We start from the raw sequence: 14,816 nt of genomic DNA, 5'->3' as shown, positions 1-14,816 counted from the left end.
ATTCCCAGAAAAGGGAATTAGAAATTAGAAGAGTATTTTTTAAAGATTTATTTATTTATTCATGAGAGACAGAGAGAGAGAGAGAGAGAGAGAGAGGCAGAGACACAGGCAGAGGGAGAAGCAGGCTCCCTGCGGGGACCCCGCCGTGGGACTCGATCCTCGGTCTCCAGGATCACTCCCTGAGCCGAAGGCAGACGCTCAACCACTGAGCCACCCAGGTGTCCCTGAAATTAGAATATTTTTGGAGAGAGACTGGTGCACTGGTGAGTTTCTCCCTGTCAGTGGGGTGTTGGAAGGCTGCCTATCACTTACCATGAGCCTAGGGAAAGGATGCACAGAGAGTTTGCTACATATGTCCCAAGAAGTTTTCAGGACACAGAGGACAAGTGTCTGAGTCATAGCTCATGAATCTAGAGGTCGAGATGGCTGGCTGAATGCTCAAATGAGGGCAGCAAGAGAGGGGCTGGATAGGAGAGGCCAGCACCCCCAGAGGTTGTGAGGCAAAGGAGAGATGTTTCCCTGGACTGGGTGTGATCCCGGCACCAGAGAGCCATCAGTGGGGTTGTCTTAGATCCTCTCACTACACACCCCCACCTTAGAGGGGTGGCTAGCAAGGTGGAAGAGGGGACAAGAAACCAACCCTGCTCCTCCTTTTCACATCATCAGTGCCCAGCTGGTACCAGGCTTAAGGAGAAGAAGTGCTTTGCTTTTAATTTTAAACTTTAAAGTTTTCTTATCTTTTTTTTTTTTTTAAGATTTTACTTATTTATTCACAGAGAGAGGGGCAGAGACATAAGCAGGCTCCCTGCGGGGAGCCGGATGCAGGACTCGATCCCAGGACCCCGGGATCACACCCTGAGTCGAAGGCAGACGCTCAACCACTGACCCACCCAGGTGTCCCTAAATCTTCTCATCTTAAAAGAATTTCAGACCTACAAAAAGGTTGCAAAAATCATAGAAGAAGCACAACACAGGACAGAGATCCTTGAGAAAGAACAAGTAAACAAGGTGAGCCCAACAACTTCCCCAGCTTTCTGCCTTGAGAGAGATTCCAGGCTAGAGAACAGAGAGAGGGAACATCTTTGTCCTTATTATTGAGTTGTAGAAGTTCTTTATATATTGTGGATACAGATCCCCTATCAGATATGTGATTTACAAACATTTTCTTCCATTCTGTGGGTTGTCTTTTCACTTTCTTGATGGTGTCCTTTGCAACATATTACAAGCCATTTTGACAAAAGCAGGTTCTCATCCTGAGCCGACCAGATGCAGCCGGAAGGCCAAGGAGGCTCCAGTGTGAGTACTGGAGAGGAGACCGCTGCACATGGAGTTCCAGAGATGCGTTGATCTGGAATCTTCATCAGAGTACTGCCCAGCAGCTGTGTGTGAAGGAACCTCCTGAGGCTGGGAAAAGGACCACCTGAAGGGGTGGGGAACAATCCCTGGAGGTCCCGTAGGACCAGAATAGATTCTGTGTCTGCCGGCCGGAATGGAAATGTCGGAACCCCCAGGACGTCAGGTAGAGTGCTCAGAGGGGTATTGCTCAGTAGATGGGATTAATTAGCCTTAGCCTAAAGGCTGCTCTGATCCACCTGAAGCTCAAAAGCAATCCCCAGAAGAGTCAAACTGTTTCCAAGTAACTTAACTCTATCCTAGAATAAAGCTCAAGAATATTTACAGGAATACAAAAGTGTGCAGTATCCACTAAAGCAAAATTTGCAACGTGTGGCATCTAATTAAAAAAAATTACCAGGCATGCGAATAAAGGAAAATATGACCCACAACGGGAAAAATCAATAGCAACAGATCCAGGAATAAAACAGATGAACGGGATCCCTGGGTGGCTCAGCGGTTTAGCACCTGCCTTTGGCCCAGGGCGTGATCCTGGAGTCCCGGGATCGAGTCCCACGTCGGGCTCCCTGCATGGAGCCTGCTTCTCCCTCTGCCTGTGTCTCTGTGCCACCACCCCCCGTCTCTCATGAATAAATAAATAATTTTTAAAAAACGGATGATAGCATTAGTAGACAAGGGCATTGAAACGATTATTATAACCATATTCCATATGTTCAAGAAGGTAGAGGGTGAGACGAGAATGGGACTGTACTGGGTGTCACCAATGGGGGGTCAACTTGGGGGTGAGGTAGCCATTAGTTCGGAGATTGCATGCCCATACCGACTGACTTGGTCTTTCCATCCCTATCTATCTTTAAGTAATACTCTTGTTTGTTCCATCAAATATTCCATCTGTAGCATGTCTTAGAGGAAAATAACTTACAATTTTTAACACATCTTATGAAGTCCACCTTTTTCTCACAAGCTTCTTGCTTACTCATTATGTATACTTAAAGCATCCTGTGAGCTTCTCCTATATTTTATTTTTTTAAGATGTTATTATTTATTTATTCATGAGAGACACAGAGAAAGAGAGGCAGAGACACAGGCAGAGGGAGAAGCAGGCTCCCCGCAGGGAGCCCGATGTGGGACTCGATCCCAGGACCTCGGGATCATGCCCGAAGGCAGATGCTCAATCACTGAGCCCCCCAGGTGCCCCTCAATCCACTGTTCTAGTCCAAACACTGGGGCAAAGTGGTTTCCAAGACATGCACTTAGGACAAGGGACAAGGCAGGGGCAAGAACCGAACTACTGTTCAACTACACAGAAGAGACTAATCCAGCATTTTGCAATTTTCTCAGTGTGGCTGGGGGTGGGAAGCCAGAAGAACATCGAGAAGGGGCTGGGGCATGTTTCAGGTGTGCAAATTACTGGGGACAATGAGAAAGTGCACTGTGTGCACCAAATGCAGAGAAGGCGCTCATTAGCTAGGGAAATTCTAGATTTTTTACTCAGCAGGGTTTGTGTTTAGAGGAAGGTATTATTCAAGCCAGAATTGACAACTCCTGTGAGTCCCACTCAGCCAGCAGGGCTCTGGTGAGAGCTGAAAGGAACACGGAAGACTGAAGTGGGGGCAACAGCAAGACACCGGCAAGTGATTGTGAAATGGGCATCTTTGCCCTCTGAAGACTGTGCCAGTCGTTGGAATAATCTCAGATAAATAGCACATTAGGAAAATTACTATTATTATGCATTACAAGACTACAAGGAAAATATGTCCATTATATTTTTTAAAAGCTCAGAACAGAGGTGTTGAAAGTTTTCCCTAGCTTCCCTCTTCTCAGTTCTGGTCTTTGTGTTTTTACAGACCTCAGAGCCCATTTTCCATTCATTGGCCACAAAAGAGGGTGCACATTGATGTCATTTGTTGAAGTTCCTAATTTCTACCAGGACTAGAATTAAGGAGGGGTTTCTTCCAAGATTTATACTGGCACTTTCTGCTTTCTTTTGGGGGTGGGGCAGAGGCATGGACTGTATTATTACTGAAACATGAAGGCAAGCCAAAGCATGATTTTGTAAGGTAAGTACCATCCTGCTTTTGTCAAAATGGCTTGTAATATGTTGCAAAGGACACCATCAAGAAAGTGAAAAGACAACCCACAGAATGGAAGAAAATGTTTGTAAATCACATATCTGATAGGGGATCTGTATCCACAATATATAAAGAACTTCTACAACTCAATAATAAGGACAAAGATCTAATTTAAAAATGGGCCAAAGATCTGAATGGACATTTCTCCAAAGAAGTTCGACAACTAGCAAATAAGCACATGACAAGATGCTCTACATCATTAGTCATAAGGAAAATGCAAGTCAATATCACAATGAGGTACCACTTCACACTCACTAGGATGGCTCTGATAATCAAAAAGCCAATAACAAATGCTGGTGACAGCGAAGAGACATTGGAACCCTCATATACTGTTGGTGGGAATGTAACACGGTGGAGCCACCTTGGAAAACAGTGGCAGTTTCTCCAAAGGTTAAGCAGGGAGTTGTCATATGACCCAGAAATCCCATTCCTAGATACATATTCTCTGTCCACACCTTGTATGATTCCATATATGTGAGGGGTCCAGAACAGGCAAATCTATAGAGAGATTGATGGTTGCTTAAGACTGAGGGGTATTGGAGGGATCCCTGCGTGGCTCAGTGGTTTAGTGCCTGCCTTTGGTCTAGGGCATGATCCTGGACTCTCCGGATCCAGTCCCGCATGGGGCTCCCTGCATGGAGCCTGCTTCTCCCTCTGCCTGCGTCTCTGCCTCTCTCTCTTTCTGTGTCTCTGTCTCTCTGGGTCTCTCATAAATAAATAAATAAAATACTTAAAAAAAGACTGAGGGGGTATTGGGGGAGAGGCAGGGAGAGCTAATGGATATTGGGTTTTGGGGGGAGCTGATGAAAATATTCTAAAACTGAGTGTGGTGATGGCTGCTCAACTCTGTGAATATACTAAAAAACACTTAAATGGGTGCACTGAATGGTTTGTGTATTATATCTCAATAATACCAGTATTAAAAATGAAAAACCAAAACCTAAAAACCTTGTGATAATGTCCCGTGCAACTCAACTTTTACATAAAAGCACTACCTGCGGTGGTAATATTTTAGTATTGGAGCCTAAAACTGTGAGGCAGGTAAAGTCCAGAGTAAAGATCCCGTTGGGTTCACAGCCTTTCATAGGTCAGGCGGGCATCCTTCTGGGAGTGTGTTTCCCTGGCATACAAAATTTGTTGCTGGTGATTCCTAGTGCTTTGTCAAGGTCACAGTGGAAGTCAGGACCAGAGGGCCTGCAGTACTGGGCTCCGAGGGTCGCTCTCGGCAGCTGGGGACCGAGAGTACAAAGTCAGAGGGGAATGACTTATCGATCGATTAGTACCGGAGACGTTTCGATCATTGCGATTCTGGGTTAAAACTAATTCTGTGTTTATTTTTTTAAAAGATTTTATTTATTTATTCATGAGAGACACCCAGGGAGAGGCAGAGACACAGGCAGAGGGAGAAGCAGGCTCCATGCAGGGAGCCCGACGTGGGACTCGATCCCGAAACTCCAGGATCGCGCCCCGCGCCGAAGGCGGCGCTAAACCGCTGAGCCACCCGCTACCTCTGTATTTAGTTTGAAATTGAATATTTACCTCCAACCAGCGCTTTGAAAGAGTTTCTACCCGGCTTGAAGAGCTTCAGATTGTTTCCAGGGCTAAAACCGGGACTCCTGACGTTGGTCAGTCCGGCGGGACGGCAACCCCAGGGTCCTGCGACCCACGCCGAATCCGCCCTCGTCGGGCGCTGCCCGGGGGAGGCGGCAGGGGGCGCCCCGCCAGCTCCTGCCCCGCCGCCCTCCCAGCCCTCCCCCGCCCCGCGCTCGCCCTGACGTCCCCAGCCCCCGCCTCCTCTCCCCGGCCTTCAAAGGGCGCCCGGGGGCCGCGGGGCCGGAGCTTCCGTCTGCGGCGCGGGCTCCTGCGTTCACCTGCCCGCCGCGCGGCCGCCGGCACGCGCTGCCCGCCGCAGCTCCCCGCCCGCGCCCCGGGAGCAGGTGCCGGCCCTGCCGGCCGCCCGAGCGGAGGGGGCCCCCAGGAGGGGCGCGCGGGGCGGCCGCATGGAGAGCGGCGGCGGGGCGCCCCCGGCCGGGGCGCTCGGGGCGGCGGCCGAGTCAGTGCGGGGCCCGCTGCCGCCGGGAGCCGAGGGCGCGGCGGGGCCGGCGGAGCCCGACGGGGCGGCCGAGGGCGCGGGGGGCGCGGGCGGGCCGCGGCGGGCCCTGCGGGCCGTGTACGTGCGCAGCGAGAGCCCCCCGGGCGGCGCGGCCGGCGGCCCCGAGGCGGGCGCGCGTCAGTGCCTGCTGCGAGCCTGCGAGGCCGAGGGCGCCCAGTTCACCTCCGTGCCCTTCGGGCAGCTCGACTTCGGGGAGACCGCTGTGCTCGACGCCTTCTACGACGCAGGTGAGGCGGATGCCCCCTTCGCCCCCGCCCCGCCCGCGGCCCCGTCGCGCTCGCGCTCCCCGCCGGCTGTCCCCGCGCGCCGGCCCTGCCCGCCCGCGGCGACGGTGCGGAGCCTCGTACCTTTCCACAGATGAGAAAATGGAGGCCGCCGGCGCTGAGCCTCGTTACTTTTTGAGCTCCTTAAACCTCAGTTGAGCCAAGAAGCGGCCCGAAACGCAGAGGATGCGGAGCCCTCCGCGCTCGCCGCCCCTGCCGCAGTCAGGGCCCCGACCCTAGGCACACGCGACGGGCACCTGGGGCACTCTTCAAGCTCCTCATGCCCAGGGTGTATCTCAGACGAAAGATCCTACAGTCCGAGGCCTCAGGAGTTTTTAATGCTTTTCCAGGTGATTCCATTTTGCAGCCAAGAGTGGCAGTGGGGGTGCTACCACAGAGGGCGGGTATATGTGTGCACCGGGAGGTGCTCTTAGAAACGCCCGCCGTTCCCTCCAGTACTGTGATTCCTACCCCCAAGCGCGCTTTGACGGTGTGGCAGATGTATTTTATCCCACAGTGCACAAGCGTTTGGGGGCTCGGGGTCTCCTCTGTTGCTGGAATGGGATACTAGATCTCCAAGCTCGCTGTGATAAGCGGGTGGTAAGAATCCAATCTTAAAATCAAGATTTTTCGGTCGGCCAGTTTCTCCAGGTGTGGAATGGATTGCTGCTTGGATGCGTCTCCTTACTGAACCTTTGGAATCTATGTGACAAGCCTCTGGCCCTTGGGTGACATTAATAAGCCCCATACATGAGACGGTAGTTACCTGGTAGTCCTTGTGCCTTGGTTTCCCCACCGGTCAAGAGGTGGTAACAGTGCCTCCCCTAAGCCTAAAGATGTGGGAAGGTGGGGGGAGTTGGACACGCGGCCGTGGGGTGCTGCAGCAGTAGCGGTAGGGCCGTGTCTACTCCCGGGGAGGCAACCTGGATCTGCTTCCCCCAGAGCAAATGTCCCCACCTGGAGGGGGCCAGGGTGTCAGGCTTGTTCAAATAAGGCGGCAGCTGAGCCCGTTGAAAAAGCGCTCTCGAGGTTTCTGACCACTCGGAGGGTGCTCCTCAGTGCTGTGTCTCTTCGGAACAGTTCCCGGGGAGCCCACTTCACCCAGAACCACTCCACTTTCTTGACTTTTCATTCTCCTCTGAAATTGGAGTTTGCACAGCCTCTTCTCTGAAAGGTTAAATGTTCCTTTTGCTGTGGTGCAGGACTGTGGCCTCCTGCCTGCTGGCGCCAACTCTGAAGACTGGCGTGCCATAGCTTTCCTCTCTGGGGGAGTGTGTGTGTCTGTAACAAGCCTTCATCTACTAACCGGACCCCTTCTGGTTGGGTGCGAATGTTCTGGGAGTCAGAAATCTTCGGCTTTTGATTCCGGAGCTACACGACAGGCACCTTCTCTTGCTCTAGGTCCAGATTGCCTAGAATTTTCTGCATCATGTACCTCCTTTGGTTGACCTTGGCTTGGTCTTGAGTAAGTCATTTCTCAGTACGTCATTATCACTAATAAATTCTTGTAGGTTTGACGGCAAATCCAGCAGTGGGTTCAGGACCCCTCCCCCCCACCCAGGCTTCCTAATCTCTGCCACTGATAGACTTTGGGCATTTCCATTAAAACAAAACAAAACAACAAAAACACAGGAAAGCAAATCTGTCACTTTAGCTTTTTTTTTTTTTTTAGATTTTATTTATTTGACAGAACTTGAGAGAGAATGAGCAAAAACGCACGCACAAGCACAAGCAGGGGGAGCAGCCGGCAGAGGGAGAGGGAGATGCAGGTTCTCTGCTGAGAAGGGAGCCCCATGCAGGGCTTGATCCCACGACTCTGGGATCATGACCTGAGCCTAAGGCAGAGGCTTAACCGAGACTGAACCACCCAGGCACCCCACTTTGGCTTCTTTCTAAAAGCACACTGTCCAACACGGTAGCTACTAGCCCCACGTGGCGGTTTTTTGTTTTTTTGGCAGTTTACATCGAAGTCCGTTTAAATGCTATAAGTCAGTTCGTTATTTGCACCAGCTATTTCTCAAGTGCTCAACAAGCATAGCGAAGAGAGCATTTTTCCTGATCCCAGAAGGTCCCACTGGACCGTGCTGTTCGAGAAAAATGCTTGTTGGGAAGGGGGACAGCTGGAGCTGTCCTACATGTGTTTTAGGGAGCCTGATGTGAAGCGTGAACACTTCTGGTCTCTTGTCCTAGCAGGGCAAGGCTGGGTTGGATTGTGTTTTCCCACTCCTTGTGCAGTTATCCGTGGTCCTGTGTGGGTCTGAAGGGGAGGTTCTAGGTCCTCAGTGCCCGGGTGATTTGGTGGGGTGCGAGAGCGCCACAGGCAGGCCTTCAACCCAAGTGAGGACCAGGGACATTGGTGAAAGAACACGGCCGTGAGTACTTGAAAAAAATCCTAAAATACATGGTACATAAAATTTGCCATTTAGCCATTTTTAAGTGTGCGTTTCATTGGCCTTAAGTCCATTCATCCTCTTGTGCAAGCGACACCACCGCCCATCTCCAGAACTTTTTCATCAGCCCAAACAAAAACCCTGTTCCCCTTAAACAGTAATTCGTCGTTCCTCACTCCCCCTGGCCCCTGGCAACTGTTGTTCTTTCTGTCTCCGTGAATTTGCTTCTTCTATAGATTTCATGTAACTGGAATCCTACGGTAGTTGTGTTTTGTGTCTGGCTTATCTCAGCATAGTGTCTCCGAGGTTCATTCGCACTGTGGCACGTAGTACAGTGTCCTGGAAGCCTAATGAGTACGCCACCATTGGCGTGTACCGCATTGTGTTAATCCTGGCATCTGCAGGTGGGCTTTTGGCTTGTTCCCACCTTTATAGGCCATTGTAGGTAATGCAGGAATGACCGTGGGTGTCTGAATACCTGTTGGAGTCCCTGCTTTCACTTTCTGGGGTATATATCCAGATACAGAATTGCTGAGTCATATGGTCATTTCATGTTTAGTTTTTTTTTTTGAGGGACATCCTGTTCACTTTTAGCGGAGGTGGTGGTCATCCCTGTGTGCCTTTGGTCTGTAGAAGGACTAGCGTTCATTTTATTAGTGTCTGTCCTCCGTCTTCAAAGATGAGAGTCTGGAATTTAGTAGAACTCTTAAGCAGTGGGGGGTCAATCCCACAGTTACTTCCAGTATTTAGAAAACAAAACAGGTGTCCTCTCTCTCTCTCTCTCTCTTTTTTTTAAGATTTTTAAAAAATTTATCAGAGAGGGATGCCTGGGTGGCTCAGTGGTTGAGCGTCTGCCTTCAGCTCAGGGCATGATCCCAGGTCTGGGGATCGAGTCCCACATCGAGCTTCCCATAGGGAGCCTGCTTCTCCCTCTGCCTGTGTCTCTGCCTCCCTCTGGGTCTCTCGTGAATACATCAATAAAATCTTCAACAAAAAAGAAAAAGAAAAAAATTATCAGAGAGCGCATGAGAGGGGGGTGGGGAAGCAGGCTCCCCACTGAGCAGGGAGCCCAACATGGGGGCTCAATCCCAGGACCCCGGGATCATGACCTGAGCTGTAGGCAGACCTTAACCCGCTGAGCCACCCAAGATGCCCCTTAATTTCTTTTTCTAGAAGAAACCTCTTCTGGATTGGCCTTTACTCCTTTTGTTTAAATGCCCATTTATCTACTGGAACAGACTTCACGGTCCTGACTCGAGGTCACTTACTGTGTGTGTGGACTCTATTTACACGGAGCAGCCTGTTCTGTTTCGAGTGTCTGCTGCGTCTCCCCCTGGAGCTTCTCAGTGCTTGTGAACATAGCAAAAACTGAGACTTCCTGCAGGAAGGAAATCTGTGTAACTCTCTTGCTTTCCCACACATTTTGGGATGGAAGTACTATTATCCCAGATACTATAGTCGAATAGGATTACTGTGGTATCAAATCTGAAACTGAGAATCTGGTTCAGTAGAATACAACACAGTTATCTCCGAGGAATGCACCATATTATTGATGCCCATTTACTCTCCAATTGGTTGAGTGGTTAATGACCAATCTAGGTTAGAGCCTCCACCTGTGTGCTAATTTGAGGCCTTCCTGCCTTAGCTGGTAACTGGTCCAATGACAAGAACCGCCGCTTTGATCAAGCCTTGTCCCTACCTGCCCTGGGCGCTGGTTCTCTTCCAGTGCTGCTGGGTCTGGCTGTGCCTAACTTTGCTCCTCTCTGAGCCTCATTTAGATGCTGCTTTCCTGACCCAGGGGCCCTACTTCTGAGGTCTTTTTCTTTATGGTAATGTTCATGGTAATTTTCCAAATGGTGAGCTCTTGCCACCTGTGGTAGGAAATCCTTGCACTTCCTGAACATCCATTAAAAAGGCCAAGGTCCTGGGCAGCCGGGGGGACTCAGCGGTTTAGCACTGCCTTCCGCCCAGGGCCTGATCCTGGAGACCTGGGATCGAGTCCCATGTCAGGCTCCCTGCATGGAGCCTGCCTCTCCCTCTGCCTGTGTCTCTGTCCCACCTCCTCTCTCTCTCTTTCTGTATCTCTCATGAATAAGTAAATAAAATCTTAAAAAAAAAAACAAAAAAAAAAAAAAACAAGGCCTGGGCTTTGGTCTCCAGATGAGCTAATCAGCTGTGCTCTATCCTGAGGACGCTCCTTTCCTGGCTGCCTCATACAGAATCATTTGCAGGTTGCAAAGTATGGCAGAGACTGCCGGGTTAGCGGAGATGCACGCTGCTAGTTGTTGCTGGAAAGCAGGCCTGGGTTTTCTAGCACCCTCTGAGCCTCGGTGGGAGGTTATAACTAGCTCTGACCAATGAAATGGAAAGTACAGGTGGAGTCTGTCGCTTCTGGGCCTAGGTGTGAGCATATCTAGTAGTCCTTCCCATGCTCTGTCACCCTTTTCCACGGTCCCCAGTGTAGATGATGGCAGTGGCACAAGATGGAAGGCACCTGGATCTCTGGACCACTCTTTGGATGACAGCTATTAGAGCAGGAGTGTTCGCTTATTTTGCATAAGCAAGAGAGAAGCTTTTGTTTGGTCAGGCTCCTAAGATTTGGGGGCTGGGGGTGTTCTCGTGGTAAGAGCATAACTTGGGTCTTGAAAATTGAGCACAAACCCTAGAAAGTTGTCGGCGAGGCATGTCTCTCCAAGAGGAGGTGGGGCCAGGTAGCCCCTCGTGCCCTGGATTCCCCCCGCCATCGTGATTTCCCCCACGGTGGAGCCCGCACCTCTACTGCCGCGCATGAGGACGACAGAATTGAGACGCTGGTGTCCCCGGGTTAGTCCCAGCAGTGAGGGAGGAGGGGGGACACGTTCAAGTTTGTTTTCTTTGGTTTCACTGGCTTTGGAGTCTAGGTTATTTTTTTCCTATTAAGTGCTATTGTAGTGATTGTGTTTTTAAGCTGATGGTAATATCAGGCTTTCTGCCAAAATAGAGCATGTAATGGTTTAAAGTGTGACCGGCTCTTAGCTTTCGCTGTCCTTTACGTGGGTTATGTCTAGCCTCTCCATCTGTGATGTTACTTGTGGATTATTTTTAGGATTTTATTTATTTGAAAGAGAGCATGAGTGGGGGGGAGGGGCAGAGGGCAAGGGAAAAACAGATGCCCCGCCGAGCGGGGTTACCGACGCAGGGCTCGATCCCAGGACCCTGAGATGATGACCTGACCCGAAGGCAGACGCTTAACTTAACTGACTGAGCCACCTGGGTGCTCCGTTCTTGCGGATTCATCAGTCTGATGTGTCGTGTGGCAGAGACCGTGCCCTGCCTGCATCCGTCTCTTCGTGGTTCCCAGTCTCCCTTGCAGTTAGCGTGGGCCCTTGTGATCAGTGCTGGTCACTGAGATTTGAGCAACATCAAGTATCACTTTGAAAGTGACTGAGAGGGATGCCTGGGTGGCTCAGCGGTTGAGCCTCTCCCTTCGGCTCAGGGCGTGATCCTGGGGTTCGGGGATTGAGTCCCACGTCGGGCTCCCTGCAGGGCGCCTGCTTCTCCTTCTGCCTATGTATCTATCTCTCTCATGGATAAATAAAATCTTGGGGAGAAAAGGTGAGAAATTAGTGTGCCACCTCCATCTCACTTTGCCTCTATTTTGGCAGACTCAAAGGTCATATGTTGGAGTTGGTAGTTAGCCCCTGAAATTTTGGGGATTCGTCTCCTGTGGCAGCATAGCCTAGCTTACGCTAATAAAGCTTGCAGTGCATTCTGCAGAATTGCCAAAATGCATCTCTCCGCTTTTGTGGACTTAATTCACAGGTGCTTCTGCTGAAGAGTGAGCTTTATAAATGCCTTAAGCTGGCTTGTAATTGGATGCACACTCTCCCCATCGCTCCGGAAAATGCATAGTGTTCTAAGGAAGACCGGCCTGTGGGGTGTGTGGGTTCGATGGTTGTAGAATATGCACTTTGCGTGGCATCTATACGTGGTCAGGAGACTGGCCACATCTATTTCCAGCAGAATGTAAGGGCAATAGACAGACATCATCTTCTCTTAAACAAAGTAAATATTAACGAGCAAAATCTTCAACCTGGGAGTCAGTCTTGACCCCATGCCCTGGGTCATTGCCAAAGCCAGCCTATTGCTTCCAGAATGGTTCCCAGATCTGCTTGACTTCAGTCTGTGGGCCCCTGCTACCCCGGTCCAGGTGTTGGCTTTTCTCATCCACGTTGCTGCCCACGGCTTTGTCACTGGTCTCTTAATACTGGGTCATTCTTGGTGTGTTCCACTCTGTGTCGTCTCCTTTGATGCCACCATATCCTGGCACTTTCCGCCACCCTACAGTCTTGCTCTGCCCAAAACGCCCTTAACTTTCACATCTCCATTCTTTAAGGGAGCCTTCACGGACTCCTCGCCTGTTCTCTGCCAGCTTTAATCACACGGAGGTTTTCATTCCTAGTGAGTAACACAGTTGTGATTAAGTAATTACCAATTTAATGATCTTCTGCAAGACCTTGAACTCTTCAATGGTAGGGAGCCAGATGTGGTTTTCTTTGCTACTCCTGGAGTGATTCCTAGGAATAGCTATCCAGTTCCTTTTTAAAATAACTCTTAGTGGATACAGATGGCACTTGGTTTCTCCTGTTGAGATGAAGCAAGACTTGTTTGGTACCCTCAGATGGAAATCAGAGTGTGGTTTCCTGGAGAAACCATGCTGAAAATGGAGGACAGGCATAGATAAAGTACAGTTGTGATTCTTACTAGGAAAGAAGGTACATCCTAATGACACATTTCTGGATCTGAACCTTTCTCTTCAGTGGTACATATCAAATAGAAGAGACCAAAACAACTCAACCGGAGGCCCTGGAATGAAAACAGTGGTTTGAACTCTGTTCTGGGAATACTGATTTTTTTTTTATTTGTCCACATTTTTGGTGATGTATATTTTTCATAACATAAACGTGATTTTATTTTAAACAAGTGCAGTGGGAGATCACAGGTAGGGTTATAACTCAGAAGTCTCTTCTCTCCCTACTGGAGACAGTGGCATGGCTTGCTCAGGCCACAGTGACTTTACTCCTGGGGACAAGACCACATGACCCCCTGACAAGACCTCAGCTGCCCTCTGCTGGACCTGGCTGCTGGCTTGCCCATGGGGGCCATTGCCAGAGCCTCCTTCCTCTCTAGCTGCTGTTACTGCTACTGACTCAGCATTAAAACCTGGAACTTTCCTCAATTCTTCGTCACATGGGCTGAGTGAAAGAAGCATTGCACCTGCAGCATTTCCTTGCAGCTTTGCTGTTTGAGCTCTGAGTGCATTTAGGGTAGATAAAGTCTCGGGGCTGGCCTGCTGCATTGCCGGCTGTATGTTATTGGGGCAAACTGTGTTTTGGGTTCCTAGCAGCCAACTTACATATTTTTGGAATGCAAGCCTTATACTCCTGTTTAATGCTTCAGTGTATCAGGCTTTGCGATAGGATCTGTTTAAATCCCGGTCAGATCACATCGGTGGGGAAGGGGTTGAACTCCTGCAAAGCCAGCTGGAAAACTTCTGGCTTCCCCGATACCTTCCCGGCTTTCAGGCTATCGGGTGTGGCAGGGTTTGGCCAAAATACCTGGCAGTTGTCAGGGCTTGGTTGGTGGTAGGACGTGCAGCACAGGAAGGAGTTGAGCTGTGGACCTGGGCAGGAAACAGAGTTCACCGGAGAATCGGGGTCAGTCCAGGGGCCGAGCAGAATTAGAGGTGGAAGCAGGAGAGGAGTAGATGCATTAGATATAGATGAATTTTTTCTTGAAATTTTATTATGGAAAATTTCAAGCATGCACATTATGCAGCTTCAACAATGATTAACAATGTGCCACGTTGTTTTTTTTTCTTTACCACCCCCTCCTCCACACTTGGTTCTTAGTCTTAAACATTTTTACCGTATAGTGTGTATACATTGAAATGTAAGAATCTCCGCTGTGCAATTTGAGAAATGACTAAACCCACAAAAACAGACCTTATCACAATAGAAGTCTCATCTGTCCAGAAAGTTCTCTCATGTCGCCTCTTGCTCATTCCCCTTTCCACCCCCATTCCTGGCCCCAGGAAGTGACTGGGATGCTGTCACCACCAGTTAGACATGCCTTTGCTAGAGTTTTGTATAAAAGGGCTCCTACAGTGTGTACTTTCCTGGGTCTAGCTTCCTTTGCTCAGCGTGATGTCTTTGAGATTCACCTGTATCGTGCTGCGTATCTGTCGTTTGCTCCTTGTTGGTGCAGAGCACTGTTGGGTTGCGTGGACATACCACAGTTGGTTTAGTCATACTCCTGTTGAAGGACATGTGGGTGGTTCCTAGTTTGGGCTGTTACAAGTAAAACTGCTACGAACATTTGTATATAGGTCTTTTTTTGTGGGCAAGTGTTTTCATTCCTCTTGGGTAAATAACCAGCAGTGGAATGGCCAGATCAAAGGGTAGGCGTGTGTTAAACTGTGTAAGGAACCTCCAAACCTTTTCCCCAGGCGGTTGTACTCTTCTGTTCCTAGCACTGATGCACAAGACTTGTGGTGGCTTCGCGTCCTCACCGACACTGTGTTATT

At 49.9% G+C, this 14,816-nt stretch overlaps 1 protein-coding gene across 2 annotated transcripts in view; it reads left to right on the top strand.

The window, feature by feature from the left end:
* Positions 1-5,485: 5,485 nt before the first annotated feature.
* MAP3K15 (mitogen-activated protein kinase kinase kinase 15) overlaps positions 5,486-14,816 on the top strand; it is a 124,296-nt gene continuing 114,965 nt past the window's right edge. For both annotated transcript variants that reach the window (XM_038586989.1, XM_038586990.1), the window contains exon 1: positions 5,486-5,825. In XM_038586989.1, the coding sequence (XP_038442917.1) occupies positions 5,486-5,825 (340 nt within the window). The remainder of the gene's footprint in view (positions 5,826-14,816) is intronic.

Source organism: Canis lupus, chromosome X (assembly GCF_011100685.1).
Source record: "Canis lupus familiaris isolate Mischka breed German Shepherd chromosome X, alternate assembly UU_Cfam_GSD_1.0, whole genome shotgun sequence".
In the NCBI taxonomy this organism is placed as follows: domain Eukaryota; kingdom Metazoa; phylum Chordata; class Mammalia; order Carnivora; family Canidae; genus Canis; species Canis lupus.
The sequence above is the reverse complement of the archived record's forward strand: the minus strand, read 5'-3'. Positions and strand labels throughout refer to the sequence as shown.